General features: G+C 37.8%; 1 protein-coding gene across 4 annotated transcripts; it reads left to right on the forward strand.

Moving 5' to 3' along the window:
* Positions 1-439: 439 nt before the first annotated feature.
* On the forward strand, positions 440-7388 carry LOC103990544 (cytochrome c1-2, heme protein, mitochondrial). 4 transcript variants are annotated; one of them, XM_009409730.3, is made up of 9 exons: positions 458-579; positions 923-997; positions 1433-1528; positions 4053-4264; positions 4645-4924; positions 5007-5078; positions 6613-6729; positions 6825-6890; positions 6985-7388. In XM_009409730.3, exons 3-9 carry the CDS (start codon positions 1463-1465, stop codon positions 7099-7101), a joined length of 930 nt encoding a protein of 309 aa, XP_009408005.1. In that variant the 5' UTR covers positions 458-579; positions 923-997; positions 1433-1462; the 3' UTR covers positions 7102-7388. The 4 variants fall into 4 exon arrangements, with proteins under 4 accessions (XP_009408004.1, XP_009408006.1, XP_009408005.1 ...); XM_009409732.3 differs by having other exon boundaries at positions 459-579; positions 1433-1522; XM_009409729.3 differs by lacking the exon at positions 923-997 and having other exon boundaries at positions 440-579.
* Positions 7389-15887: the final 8499 nt, after the last annotated feature.

Consider the following 15887-nt stretch of genomic DNA (forward strand, 5'->3'; position numbering starts at 1 on the left):
AAAAAATTTGATTTTTGGAACAAAAACAAGCAAAATGCACGCCCTAAATCATCTCTAATTAGTCGACCACATTACTACCACTAAATTACAAGCATACGACCAATGTCTTCTGCTTCTGAGCCAAGAAAGAAAATTCGAAATTTTTAGTTTTTATTATAGTTTAAATTACGTATTTTCTTGAATGATATTTTGAAATGCATTGCCTAATTCCTTATATCTCGTTTGGGTTCGACTCGAAACAGACCGCAGCGAACCGGTTGATTTGGATTTGTGGTTAGATTCAACCCGGAGTAGTAGATCCCGATCGACCATTTTAGGCATTGGGTTAGGATCGGACGCTCGAATCGGCATCGGGTTCGGCCCAATTGGCAACCCACAGCTGGCGGTCGACCGAAAGGGTGTCAACATTCGGTAGCCGGTGAAGGGCGTGTGGATCGCGATCCTCCACCACGGCGGCCCCGAAGAGCGCCATAAAATGACGGCAGCCAAATAGGGCAGGGCCACACCCTCCTCCTCCTCCCACTGCTCCCCGTCCACGATTCCCCAATCGCCGGCTTCCTCGTCCCTCGGATCCTGCAGGTCCGTCTCATTCTTTGTTTTCCCTTGCCCATTCCGATGGTATTTTCTTCATGTTGTTGTTCTTGCTGTTGCTAGATCTATTCGATTATAAGTTCGTCCAATTTATGGTCTTCGTTGCGACTTTTTGGGCACGAGATACCAGTTTTTCCTTTACGAGCCATCAACGTATTTTTCTTCTTGCATCTTGTGATTCATGTGCATGCATATATGTTGCATATGCGATTAGAGATGGATCAAGAATTGCCGGATTCGTGACGGTTCCTCGCTTTTGTTGTATATATATACTATTAACTTAGACTCCTGATAATCTAATGACGGCAGTGGAGAACTTTTGGAACTGCAGATTGCTGCTAGAAGAGGCGGCTTGTTCGGTTGACTTTCTATTCTCGGGGTTACCATTCGTTTAGGCGTGTTTTAGGTAAATAGTGCTACTAAATGAGGAAAACAAGTTCTCTCTCTAAAAAGTAGAAAAGAGCTCGAAATGAATGTAAATTTTCAAACTAATCTGCATACTTTGACCAGGGCATTGAGGTCATTAGTGATCATGTTGATGTCTCATCTTTCTTGTCCAAGAATGTGAGTCTGTGAATGATCCTGATGTAGGTGAATTAGTCTAGAAATATTTTTGCAATTTTTATTCAAACCAACATGTCCAAAGAACAAAAAGATGATATCATAATTTATAATATTTTGCATTATAAATGATGCTACTGAATGTTTCTTTTGTTTCTTTCTTAATTATGCATTGGTTTCAAAGTGGATTTATGCAATATTGCCTTCACAAAATGGTGTGTCTCATCTCATGTATCTGTCATATATCTAGTCTTCTTATTTATGTTTTCTTGTTTTTCAGTGGTGAAGCTTCAAGCCTGCGAGGCAATCGATGGCTGCTGGAAGAGGCATCAGCCAGCTGCTGAGGAAGCACCTTCAGTTCCAGTCATCAGTAATCGTCTCTTTTTAGACTCATTTTTAAATATCTTTACCTTTTCAATTAGGTTTGTCATATGTTAGCTGGCCATTTCCTTTGTTTTTTTCAAACTATGCCAATTTTAGGGTCTAATGAGAAAGTGATGTGTTGCTTCATTCCTTGGTTAGACCATATATAGGCGTCAAACATTTGAATGAGAACTTGCAACTATTCAGATTATAATTATATATTAGCTGAGTTATTTAATGTCATTTTGGTTTGTTCGTCTAGTTTTTTGCTTAAGGCTTATTGAAGTATAGTTAGATCAGATAAGCTAGTATTAATGGCTGTTGTGTTGATCTTGTATCTCCTATAATTTTTCTTTTTTTTAGCTATAAGTATTTTTTTATTAATTTATGGTATAACAGTTGGTGATATACATTTATATTATCACTCAATACAGAAATATAACATGTGAAATATGATGGTTTACAGAGACTAGTTTTGGTGTCATACATTTATATTAGCACTCAATACAGAAATATAACACGTGAAATATGATGGTTTATTGAGACTAGTGATTTAAAAAGCACTAGGCGCGCCAAAAGACGTTAAGGTCCCAAAATGCTTGAGGGCTAGGCGCTCGCCCGAGCGGAGCAAGGCGCTTTGAAATATTAAAAATATAAAAGAACTGTTAACAATAGTTAGAAGAGGAGAAAAGAGTCATCGACAATGGAAAGTGGGGAAGGAGAGGGCAAAGGTGACAGAGGAACTTTTAGACGACGGTGATGGCGTCAAAGGAAGCTGCGGACGATAGCAGCGGCGGAGGAGGCTGCGGTTGACGACAACGACGACGGAGGAAGCTATGGATGGCAGTAGCGGTAGCAGCGAAAGCTCCGACGACAGCAGCGGCAGCAGTGGAAGCTACGAACGGCGACGTCGTGGACGGAGGAAGCTTCAGAGGTGTCCGTTGATGAAGGAGGAAGCTGCGGTCCTCTCTCTCGACGGTGGAAGGAGCTGCACTTGGAAGCAACAACGGTGAAAGGAACTGTCCATGGTGGCTAGGCCGTCGGACCTGTCCGTCGGCGACAGAGGAAGCCTCAGTCCTGTGCATTGTCGGCGGAGGCAGAGGAAACATCGACGGCGGAGGCAGAAGTTGCACTAGAGTTGATTGCTCGAGGTTGTGCAGGGGTGCGAGGCATGGGTTTTATGGGTACAATAAAAGAAAGTGGCTAGTTGGTTCAATCGAGCCAACTAGCTATTGTTCAATCGAACCAAACTTAAAAGTTTGGTTCGCTTGCTTCATCTGAATCGGGCGCTCATTGCTTGGATTTAGGCTAGCTCCTAGGTGGTGCTTCACTGAAGAGAGCCACTTGGTCGACCCTTGTGGCGCTCGGGCCTCGCCTTATCTCACTCGAGTGCCCAAGCGCCTATTTAAACCACTGATTGAGATTAGTTTTGGTGTTATACATTTCTATTATCACTCAATACAGAAATATGACATGTGAAATATGATGGTTTACTGAGACTAGTTTTGTTACATTTCCCATATCACATCATTTGTTCTTGCACATATCATGTACTAATTAGGATATTAACTTCTTGCTTAGAAAATGAATTTAACATGATCTTATTACATTTGAAGTTCTAATTAGTTTGCAGTTTCTTTTGTGAAAGAAATGAAAAAAATCTTACAGTTTTAAGTTTAAATTCATGTTCTTATAAGAAGAATAGTTTAGTTCAATTCCTCATTTTTTTAACCGTATTTAGAAAGTGGCAAATCTTTTATGTTTAGTTGCTTGATGCAGTGCTCAGTCAAATTGCAGCAGGGATTAAGTAATTTGTTGGCATCCTTGCCATCATTCCTTAAAAGTTTACTATGATGAACAGGAGAAAGGAGTCATTTTATATTTTTTCATTATTTCTTAAGCTTCTGTTGTTATTGTAGGAGTTATAGTGGTCTGGGGGATGTCCATAGATGGTTGGTTCACATATGCGTTTTGAGAACACATATTTCAGTGGCTAATTTTTACAATTATAACTCAAATCAGGATTTAAAGTTGAACAAAATCAATTAAATTAGTTATCTTTTGCTTGATGTTCTTGGAAAATTTTTCTACATAAGTTTGCCTAAGAAAGTCATCAACTTGGAAGTTCTCCTTAGTTTCTATTACAGATGCCCTATTCATTCGTGGACCTTCTTGGTTGGTTTTCACTGGAAAGAGACTTCTAGCCAGTCATTCGTTGGATCTGATGTTCCCTCTAGGTTTCTTTCACAGTTTTCTGTTTTGCCAAAACTGAAAATCAACTCTAAACCTATAGTTCCTGAAACACAGGTCTTGAGGAACCATAGTTTGGTTGAAATTTACACTTGTATAGTTTCATAGTTGCTAATGATTATATTGTGAGCTACAATCTCTTAATATTACTTAACAGTGAAGTATCTGCTGATTTCTGCTTGCTTGTTATGCATGTAGATTTTGATGCAAGTCTCGTTGAACAAACTTTTCTTGTTGATTTTAAAAAAATAGCATTGTTTCTTATGACCTCATTCTCCTCTATGCAGGTTCCATCTTTTATTTCATCAATAAAGCATGAAGAGGCTATTGGATCAGCTGGTATCAAACCATTAAGAGTGTTTGCATTACTTGGAGTTGGTTTTTCTGGTGCTTTAGCCTTTGCTTCACTAGCGTCTGCTGATGAAGCAGAGCATGGTTTACCAGCCCCGAGTTACCCATGGCCACATGATGGTATCCTTAGCTCTTATGACCATGCATCGTAAGTAGCATCGGCCGAGTTATTTTTATGTTTCTCAAAACTTCATTTTTTTTCAAGATTAACTTTTCCTTTTTTCTTATATGATAATGTAAACCATTGATGTGCTTGGAGTTCTGTAATATGGCAAACTTTGAAAAGATTGATTGTATAACTGTAATAGTTTACCTTTTAAATTCCTTGCTGGATGACTTTCATTTTTTTTCCTATATAATTTTGTATCTTACAAATAATTATCATGGTCCTTATGAATTCAAACCTTGTTTCTTCTGTACAATTATACTGTTTGGAATATGTGAATAATCTTTTAAATGAAATTAAATTGCAAGTTACTCACCATGACTGATGTAGCCCTTATATTTTGTACAATATGGTATGAGCAGAATTCGGCGAGGTCACCAAGTATACCAACAAGTATGTGCTTCTTGTCATTCCATGTCACTGATTTCATTTCGGGACCTTGTTGGTGTGGCATACACTGAAGAAGAGACTAAAGAAATGGCTGCTGAGATTGAGGTTGTTGATGGACCCAATGATGAAGGTGAAATGTTTACTCGTCCTGGCAAATTAAGTGATCGTTTTCCTCAGCCATATGCAAATGAACAAGCAGCAAGATTTGCAAACGGAGGGGCATATCCTCCAGACCTGAGCTTAATAACGAAGGTACCACTGCTACACGTCTATTTTGGTTATCTGAAACATTCATCTTTTCTGTGACAAACATGTTGATTTTATTTTTTTCCAGGCACGGCATAATGGTCAGAACTATGTATTTGCTCTTCTCACTGGTTATCGTGATCCTCCTGCTGGTGTTTCGGTAATATTCTTTTTCTTGTGTGATCAATGTTAACTAAATACGAACATAACTGATGACTCTACTATAGTCTTGTTACTACAATATGAAATTGGCTTATCTAGTGAGGCTTTTATATATCATCTTCACCTTTTTTAATATGTTCATATTAATCTTTTGGTATCAACTGAAATATGCAAAAATAGAAATTAACTTCTGAACAAATTTTCTACTGTCAGTTGTGGTTATTTCTGTTTGCTGACGTATATTCCACCTTAAAAAATATATATTATTAAACATGTAATATTGATACTTAAGTACAAATTTATAAAGTGCATCATTTTGTTATCTGCATCAACTTTCTATATTACAAGTGTTAATCTGCTGAAAAATGAGAAAGTTGTTTATTTTGTTCCATTGTTTTTCCAACTATAGATATAGGCGTGATGAATCTGTGCAGTGTGCATTTTATTCTGGTATTCTTTAGTTAAAACATGCTTGTTTCCCATCAAGGGAAGTATGGGGTCTGTTACATTCTTTTTAAAGAATTATTCTCTTCACATGTTCTCTGATAGCACTATTTCACTTCTTTTATATTGTTTCTTTTAATAGTCTCTCTCTACTGTTTTCAACAAAAGAGATATATACATTATTATGTTTCTTGTACTCACCTGTTTACTTTCTTAGATGCATCCTTTCGTCTCCTTCTTTTCCTTTTTCTTCGGTTCTTCTTTTTCCTCTATTTGCTTCTCTACATCTATTGTATAATTTATGAATCCCAACTTTTTATTGTACTCACCTGTTTACTTTGTTAGATGCACCCTTTCTTCTCCCTTTCCTTTTTCTTTGATTCTTCTTTTTCCTCTATTTTCTTCTCTACATCTGTTGCATAATTTATGAATCCCAACTTTTCCACCCTCTTGCTCAAGTCATGTATTGCGTGTTCTGTTGTGGGAGTTAGAGAGATATGTAACTTCTTCAATGTTACTAGTTACTATTAGTTCGTTTTTGAGACGTACCTTAATGTGTCACTGATATATGGAGGTTATCTAGTTAAGAAAGAAAAAGAAACAGGAGGTAAATAAACTTGTATTCTGAGTTTTCCAAAAAGGCTGTCTTGCAAGCCAAACTTGCCTTATAAACCTTGTTTGCTCTTGATTTCTTGAATTGACAAAGGTGGATCTGATGATTTCCAAGTAACTGGAGATTCAGTTATGTCAACATTTTATTGCATTTTTATTACACTAACAGGTCATCTTCCATCCTTTCTCGGGTGTTCCAGGTACTAAATGATCCTTGTTGCTAGTGATTAGAGTTGTGCATCGCTGACTTGTGCATGATACAAGGTCCTCGAATTTTAAAACCCAGTAGTCGTTAGCCTTGTATAACATTACAAATTTTCACCACCTCAGCATAAACTGAATTATGTATATCCATATGCCTTGTGGGGATAAACAGCTCAAAGTTGAATTATGTATATCCATAGGTCAATCGTTTGATATTGTTTGGCTGTTCTTATTGTTTCACCTGTTGATGTATCTATTTGTAACATCTACAGATTCGTGAGGGACTGCACTACAACCCTTACTTTACTGGTGGTGCAATAGCAATGCCAAAAATGCTCATTGACGGTGCCGTCGAATATGAAGATGGTACTCCTGCCACTGAATCCCAGGTAATTCACCACAAAGGTTACCAACACTGTAGCTTACTTGATGCCTTGCGATATCCTTTATAGGTGCAGATACTGATGTTTACTTTTATTTCCAGATGGGCAAGGATGTTGTTACATTTTTGTCTTGGGCAGCGGAGCCTGAGATGGAAGAGAGGAAACTGGTGACTCGTCTTTTTACCTTTCTCATGTTTCTTTCTTTTATGATTTCGACCTATAAGCGCCACTCCACTAATCTTTAGTGCTGTGGTATCGTAGATGGGATTCAAATGGATTTTTGTCCTGTCGCTTGCTCTTCTCCAAGCTGCATATTATCGGCGGTTGAAGTGGTCTGTCATTAAGTCGCGCAAACTGGTCGTAGATGTCGTCAACTGATTGCCACATGCATGTCGTGGACAATGGAAATAATGACCCTCAATGGTGTACATTGCCAGATGCATCTCCAGCTCTTCGTTTCTCCTGTCTGGGAGAAGTAATATTATTTTTTTCTCCTAAAGTTCAAATTTTTTGGGTTTTGTCGAGGCTGGTAATGGCCTTCCAACAGAGTGACTAGATGCTGCACATGACATTAGTTCTTTGTCTGTCTTTGTGGTTGGACTGATGCCAGTGTTCAGAGTTTACTAAAGCATAATTGCTCATCCGAGCAAATCATTGTGATTTTATGGTTGTGATGTTAGGATCTTGCCTTATCAGTCAACTAAAAGGCATGGAATTCAAGGGGTCGACCCTTGAATTCGGATGGTTGCTTGTGGAATCGCTTTGGCATTTTATCAAACATTTGATAGACAATAAACTAATTCATCGACTCATGTGGTGGAGAGAATATGTATTTTATTATCTGTAGATATATTATTTCTACACTCGTCGAATTGCTATAGTATTGTTGAGTAAATTATTTCGGATAGTAGAGTATCTTGGTTGATTGCTCGATCCATTTGCTTTAGATGGTGAGGGGTGGATAGCTCGATCATCATGCTGTGGAGTAGTTCAGTCGATCCATCTACTTCAGATGAAGGGTGGATAGTTTGACCATCAGGCGAAGGCAACTAGAGGTCGTTATTGTGGACCTCAGGATGGGATAGGCGTGTTTTGGCTATGTCGGGCAACCCATGATGACGAGTGATGACCTTGTTGGGTCAATAAATCTCTTGATCTGTTATAGTTTCTCTTGATCTTCCTACATCGAGCAATAAATCTCTTGATCTCTTGATTTACCCACATCAATTGATCGATTAATTATCCGATTTGCCTTAGATATGTCAAGATGCTCCACCCGATCTTTTTCAGCAGAGCCAAGGGACCCACATCGGAAAACTTAGTTTGTGTCGTCGATCAACTATAGGGGCTTCGATCTGCTCACATCAAGTAGATTGGTTTGCTGGGTCGGACAGCTTAAGAACCTGATTCACCCACATAAGGCAACACTTGTTACTTGGTCAATCTACCCGTCTTGAGCAGAATTTGATTTGAATGTCGAGCTACCAACATCAAGCAAGTTGGCTTGGCTCTATATTAAAGGTGCTTATGTCCATAAAGAAGGGCGCATCATATGCTTTTGTTTGCAAAAGATTTATCGCATGCTAGAGATGCTCACATCCGTGAAGGGGACATCAGAAATTAGGATGTTTTCGGTGAAGAACACATCGCACATTGAAGATGCTTATGTTTGTGGACGCATCATGCATTCGAGACACTTGTGTCTATGAAGGATGTGTCATACGCTTCAAATGCTTTTATCCACGGATGTGTCATATCTATGAAGGATGTATCGAAAATTGAGATATTTTCGTCTATAGATGACGTGTTATATGCTTCGTATGCATTTGTCCACAAAGGATTCATCATGCATTGAAGACACCTTTGTCTGTGAATGCATCACACATTGAATATACTTGTGTTCACGAAGGATACATTGGACATTGGGATGCTTTTGGGTCATTTCTGTCATATTATTGTCAAAGGGAGCACCTTGGGTCCTATAGACTATGCTATAGAGTACTTCAAACCGTGTTAGCCATGTTGTTGTCGTAGGTGGTGCTTCAGGCCATATCGATTGTGCTATTGTGTAAAGAGTGCTTTGGGCCATGTTAGTCGCACTATCAAACGTAGATAGCACTTTTGGTTATGTTGATCCCATTGTCATCATATAAAGTACTTTGGCCATGTCAGCTGCACTATCGTTGTAAAGAGTGCTTCGGATCATGTTGGCCATGTTATTATCGTAAAAAGTACTTTAGGTTGTGTCGATCACACTGTCGTCATAGAGAGCACTTTGGGTCGTGTTGGCTGCCTTATCATCGTAGATAGTGCTTTGGGTCGTGTTGACTGCACTATCATCATAGAGCATTTTGGGTCATGTTAGCCATTTAGTAGTCATAGAGTGCTTTGGGTTGTGTTTGTCATACTATCACCATAGAGAGCAATTTGGGTTGTGTCAATCGTGCTTTCGTCGTAGAGAGCACTTCGAGGATGCGTTGGTCACACTATTGTTGTAGAGAGTGCTTCGGGTCATGTCGATCGTGCTGCCGTCATAGAAAGCACTTTGGGCCATGTACATCATATTATCATCGTAGAGCTTTGAGTCATGTCAATCGTGTTGTTGTCATAGTAAGTGCTTTAGGTCGTGTTTGTCGTATTGTTGTCGTAGAGAGTGCTTTGGTTCATGTTGCTAGCAGAAAAAGTGCTTCAGAGTGCCATCACTAGCCTATTGAGTAGGTCAACAGAATGAAGTTCTTGTGATATGGGGGCCCTTCTTCTAATGCTAAAATGGTAGGGTGAATATTGGTGATACCTAGATCAACTTGACTCGAGACTTGATGACTGTCTCAAGGGCTAATGTGGACTCGGATAAATATCCTATGATTGATCTACATAAAGATTGAGGTTAGATGTGATAGAAGATCATGATAGAGATACACATAGAATGACATCCTTGCAATTCTTACATCCTCAGCCAATCAATGATTTGGAGATCAATCACTAATATAAGTAATTGATCTGACTGTGTGATTTGAGTGAATGATTGAGAAAAATATTTTCCTCAAAACCTGTATAAATACTCATCACCTTAATGAATAAAATCCATCCCTTTCACAATATATTCCTTAATTCTATATGGTATACGAGCTCTTCTTATCTCGAGCAAGACTTTCCCTTCCTTGCTGTCTGACGACAGTAATCCCTCCTCTTCGCTAATCTAGCTACTGCTTGTTTCACTATTTTTCTCAACGATCTTTCTCAGGCCATTGCATTTTCTTAACGCTCTTTCTCAAACCATCGCATCTTGCTCGACGACCTGTTCACCGTAAGTATCCACTACTGATCTGTTGATCCCTCCTCTCTGCTGATCGATCTTGCTTCCATGCAACGATCCCTCGGTGCTGCCCCTTCTCCGGCAACTATTCTACCCTCCATCGACGATGCTCGCAGATCTACTACCACTAACACCATAGCAGAAGAATGGTCAAAGTTACAATCCACCCTCACCAATCACTCTCGTACTCACATGCTAAGTCTCTTATCTACTGTGATGAAAACAGCATAAGAGAGAAATAGTATTACTAATTATATGCAAAATATAAAAGATATTAAAGATGACTTAGACTTTAATATGTCATCTCTTGAGTGATGAAGAAGTGATTGTTCATACTCAATAGCTTAAGAGACAAATATAAGGAACTAGCGATAATAATTTAGGTATGAGCCTCACTAATGTCATTTGAAGAACTAAATAACAAGTTGATTAATCATGAAACATATCTGAAAAAAGAAAAGAGGATGATATGACCAACTATCATTGCTTAATTCAGTCAAAAATCTAAAAGAAAGAGAAATTAAAGCAACAAGAACTTTAACAAAAGATCAAACAAGATATCTACACATGGGTAACACGCACAATCATCATCCTCCATTACACTATCAACTATTTAATCATGGTAGTAATTTCAATCCAAATAACTTACACTACAACTATTAGTAGCTCTGGTATCCCAACAATAATAATTAAAAAAAGTCATCTATCAGCTCTGTGATAAAATTGGACACACAATAAAAGTCTATCAGTCTCAACCCAAGCCTATTGCTACACCCAATTGGCCTCAAGCAAACATCACACTACTCCGACTTCTCATCTAAACAATTGGACTATTGACTCCAGTACTTCCTATCATATTACTTCTAATCTGCAAAACTTATTCATTCACAACGACTATGGAGGTAATGAAGATATCATCATTGATTCTATAACAGAATCTCTATTACTTACATTGGTTCCATAATAACCAACACTTTTACACTCGATAATGTTTTGTGTGCACCTCACGTTAAAAGAAACATTATTTTTATTTCTCAATTCTGCAAATAAAATAACATCTCTATTGAGTTCTTTCTAACTCGTTTCTTATAAAAGATTTGAGTACGAGGGCATCCTTGGCCTAAAGCCAAAATAAAAATAATATCTACGAGTGGACGTCAACTTCACAAATCATCCAACAAACTGCTCTTACTTCAGTTGCTACTTCAATTGATGTGTGGCATCATCGCCTTAGTCATCCATCATCCTCCATTCAACAATAGCTATTGTCTCGTTACTCTCTTCCAACTTCCAAATCAAGTGGAATTGTAACTCATTAAGATGCATGTCTTAGTAATAAAAGTCATAGACCACCTTTTAGAACGACCTCCATATGCTACTCCAAACCATTTGAAATTATCTACACTGATGTCTAAGGCTTGCCCAACCATTTATTTTAACAATTTTAGATTTTTAATCATTTTTACATATTAGTTTACTAAATATATGGTTATATCATCTCAAACATAAATCTAAAGTCACAACAGTCTTTGCTCACTTTAGAAAGATAGTAGAGAACTTCTTTCTATTTATCATTAAAATAGTTTACTCTAATAGAGAATGTGAATTTCAAGCTCTAACAACCTATCTCTCATTCTATGCTATACAACATCTCAAATTACTACTATACACACCTCAACTAGTTGGCTTTGAGGAACGAAAATATCGACATATAGTTAAACTGGTCTCACCCTTTTGCACCAAGCCTCCATGCCATCAACTTTTTTAATAGTAGCCTTTTAAACTATAATCTATCTCATTAACCACATGCTTATCCCAATCTTACAACACCTATCACTATTTGAAAAATTATTTCACAAAATCTCAAACATTCAAAAACTTAAAATATTTAATTGTTTATGTTATTCCTGGTTATGCTCCTATGCTTTACATAACTTAACATCAATATCTAAGTCTTATATCTTCATTGGGTATTCTCTTGAACATAATGCTTTTCAGTGTTATGATCCTCAAACTCAAAAGGTCTTTTCATTACATCATGTATTTTTATCGAGTTTGCCTTTCCCTTCCAAAACTATGTGTCATTAGTAATGCGAGTCACTCCAACAACCATGTATCACTGGATTCATATTAGTACACCTTAGATCCTCTCAAACACACCTCTCACCATATCAACTAGTATTTCTCCTTAAGACATGCACTCTCTTATCACTTCAGTTTAGCAGCACTTCACCCTCTCTGTAACTTCTCCACATACTTCTCCATAAATTCACCCTACAATACTTAATGAATAAACACCTTCGACACCACAAATGATGTCTTTATCCTCTCATCGACCAAGTGACACCGAAGTGCATAAGTCTAATCAGGTACATGTCAACAACTCTATACTAATTTCATACCTCCAACACAACCCAATAATACTACCACGCTTGGATATCATCGGTTTTGGCCTGTTTTTGGGTTGTTTTCATGTGTTGTGATGATCATGGAGAGCGGTGCGAAACATCAGCCATCTCAGCACCCTAGAAAACCCCGAGTGGCATAAGGCTAGATGGGGCTTTCGGATAATATGGAAGGTGTTGGCCCTTTGCTCACTCCTGTGACAAAAAAAGGCCAGTTTTGACCTTTTTTGGGCCGTTTTCACGTGCTGCGATGATCACGACAAGCGATGCGAAACATCAATCATCTCAGCACCTTGGAACTCACTCGGTGGCACAAGGCTAGATGGGGCTTTCGGATAACAGGGAAGGTGTTGTCCCTCGCTTCACTCGCTGTCCGTCACTCGCGCGACCACATGATAACATGCTCCAAAAATGGCATCTTCAAACCACATCAATCATTGACCTTCATGCTACCACAAGTTTTCCGCCTGAACCTATTAAACTCACAACCATCACATAAGCCCAAAAATCTTCACTTTGGCGCAAAGCCATGTGTGAAGAATACGATGCCCTACTCCATAATGCCATATGGACCCTTATATTATTTAGTGACATATAAAATATCATTGGGTGTAAGTGAATCTTTTGAATTAAGTAGAATCCAAATGGATTCATTGCTAGATACAAAGCACGTCTAGTGGCCAAAGAGTTTCATCAACGATCAGGTGTTGACTTTATAGAAATATTCACTTTAGTTGTTAAACCAACAACAATTCGGCTCATCTTGAGTTCGATTGTCACTCAAGGCAGGCACATATGCTAACTAGATATTAACAATACTTTCTTACAAGAGACCGTAACTAAAGATGTTTTTATGCAATAACTTTCTAGCTTCATCCACCTTCAATATTCAAGCCATATTTGTAAACTATGAAAAATTATTTATGGACTTTACCAAGTTCCAAGAGCCTAGTATACTGAATTTGGCTCATTTTTTGTGTTAACTAACTTCGTCAACTCCAAGCCTAACACATCGTTATTTTACGATAACAAAAGGGAAGTATTATATATCTACTAGTATATATAGATAACATTATCATTACAAATAATAATCCCAAATCAAGCAATTTGTAGATCGATTCTCCATCAAGTATCTAAGAACTTTAAGCTACTTTCTGGGAGTGAAAGCAATGTTCATATCTTTTGGACTTTTTTTTATCTTAAAAGAAGTAAATTCAAGATCTATTATCAAAGACGAATATGCAGAATACCAAAGAAGTCGCCACCCCACTCTCTACTACTGAATCACTTAAATTATATGATGGTAGCCCTACTACGGATCCCACATAGTACCGATAAATACTTGGCTTCTTATAGTACTTAACTCTCACATATCCAAACATCTCATTTGTAGTTAATAAATTATCATAATTTATGCATCGGCCCTCCACTACGCATTGGTTTATAATAAAATGAGTCTTGTGATATCTTAAAGGGACTCTCAATCATAGACTTCTTCTTCATAAATACTCATCACTTCATCTCTATGCCTTTGTCGATGCTGATTGGGAAAGCAACATTGATGACAAAATGTTCACATGAGCCTACATTTTCTTCTTTGGAGCAAATACAATTAGTTTGAGTTCTAAAAAACAGAAAACAAGCGTAAGATCCACCATTAAAACTGAACACTAAACTATCGCCGCCACCGCTATAGAACTCAACTAGGTCACTAATCTACTATAGGAATTTGATATCGCCTCTTAATTCACTCCTACATTATACCGTAATAATGTCGGTGTCACCTACCTATGTGTCAATCTACTATTCCACTCACGCATGAAACACATTGTCATCGACTTTCACTTCGGTAGAGATCAAGTTGTCAGACATCAACTATATGTTTTTCACGTCTATACTTTTGATCAACTAGTAGACTCCCTCAGAAAGCATTTTGCTTATAAGATATTTCAATTACATTGGTCTAAGATTGATAATTTTGATAAAAAAATCAATCTTACCGGAGCATAATAGAAGATCATGATAAAGGTGTACTTGGAATAACATCCCTACATTTCTTACGTCCTTAATCAATTTATGATTTAAAGATCAATAACTAATTTGAATAATTGATCCGATTGTGTGATTTAAATATATGATTAAAAAAATATCTCTATCAAAATATATATAAATACTAATCACCTCAATCAAGAAAATACATTCCTTTCAGAATATATTCCTCAATTCTACAAGATGATTTCCAACATGATCCTTTTGACTCTCAGCCAGTAGGGGCAAAGTAATTTAAATAAATAATACTAACTTGAATTATCATTATAGACATAAAGAAATATTCAACAGTATATGTGGAATATTCTTTTAAAAACTTATATTAAACTAATATTCATGAAACAAAATTATTGATCGGGATCCGTTTCTACTCGCTGACCATGTCGCCATATGTCCAGCTATGATCGAACAAACATTTTCCCTATCCACTACGAAAGAAAATGAGCAGCAAAGGAGTTGGGCACAGCTGCTCTCAAAGTAGGTGGAAGATGAATGCTCCAAATAATTGCTGCTTTCATCTCATCGTATCTGGAATGTGACGAGGCCTTCACTCTTATATATAGTAGGTGAAAGGTAGGCGCTGACACTGTCGGCTCTGCATCATCTGCATGCTTGGCTGCCATATACCAAGCAGGTTAATTCTCGCAAGCCCGAGAGAGAGAGAGAGAGAGACTAAGACCATTGTTGTGGATTCTGTGGGGAACATGGTTCCATCAGATATGTCTGCCGTATGTTTATCATCCAACTGTTTCTGCGTTTTTAGGTACTTCCTTTCATGGCTAGCAGAGAATGAGCACATGGCCTGTTCTTAGGAGGATAGGAGTTGGCATTTAATACTGGTAAATATAGCTGGATTGGGGGTATACTCCTGCGGACTCCAATTCCTGTAACTTCAAGATTCAGCCGTGCAAACGAGTCTGTGAGGGAGAAGAAGAAGAAGAAGAAGAAGACAGAATATTTCACTGAAAGAATCTTTTTGAGGTATAATTATAAGATCACAATTCAGTCATGAAGAATTAGATTAGGACATTTATGAGGCGATGAAAGTTACCTTTTTATCACCTACGTAAAGAATTACAATTTACTGATCATGCTTTTGTGTTGATCTCGCTAGATCAACGGCGGCTCGATGTTAAAAGCAAACTTAGATTTTTCTGACACATGAAGAGGGTGCTAATCACCACCAATTTGTGGGTGATGAGGTTGGAAATAATGCAACGGAAGCAATTTGCTCGTTAGCTTGAAATCACTTCGAGTGAGATGTTCGATGCAACCTGCAACTGAGAAGACTAAATGCAAAAAATATACGTTGGATCTTCCCGTATCAGTCGGTGAGAAGGAAGCTGGGAGATTATAAACATCAACGTCTGCAACACTGTGCCAACAAGTACCAC

This window comes from Musa acuminata, chromosome BXJ3-7 (genome assembly GCF_036884655.1).
Source record: "Musa acuminata AAA Group cultivar baxijiao chromosome BXJ3-7, Cavendish_Baxijiao_AAA, whole genome shotgun sequence".
Classification (NCBI taxonomy): domain Eukaryota; kingdom Viridiplantae; phylum Streptophyta; class Magnoliopsida; order Zingiberales; family Musaceae; genus Musa; species Musa acuminata.

Excerpts from the sequence above, each read along its gene's own strand:
- LOC103990544 (XM_009409729.3), top strand. The coding sequence starts at position 1,463 with ATGGCTGCTGGAAGAGGCATCAGCCAGCTGCTGAGGAAGCACCTTCAG. Across the intron at positions 4,265-4,644 it reads AGCTCTTATGACCATGCATC|AATTCGGCGAGGTCACCAAG; the intron begins GTAAGTAGCATC and ends TGGTATGAGCAG. Across the intron at positions 5,079-6,612 it reads ATCCTCCTGCTGGTGTTTCG|ATTCGTGAGGGACTGCACTA; the intron begins GTAATATTCTTT and ends TAACATCTACAG.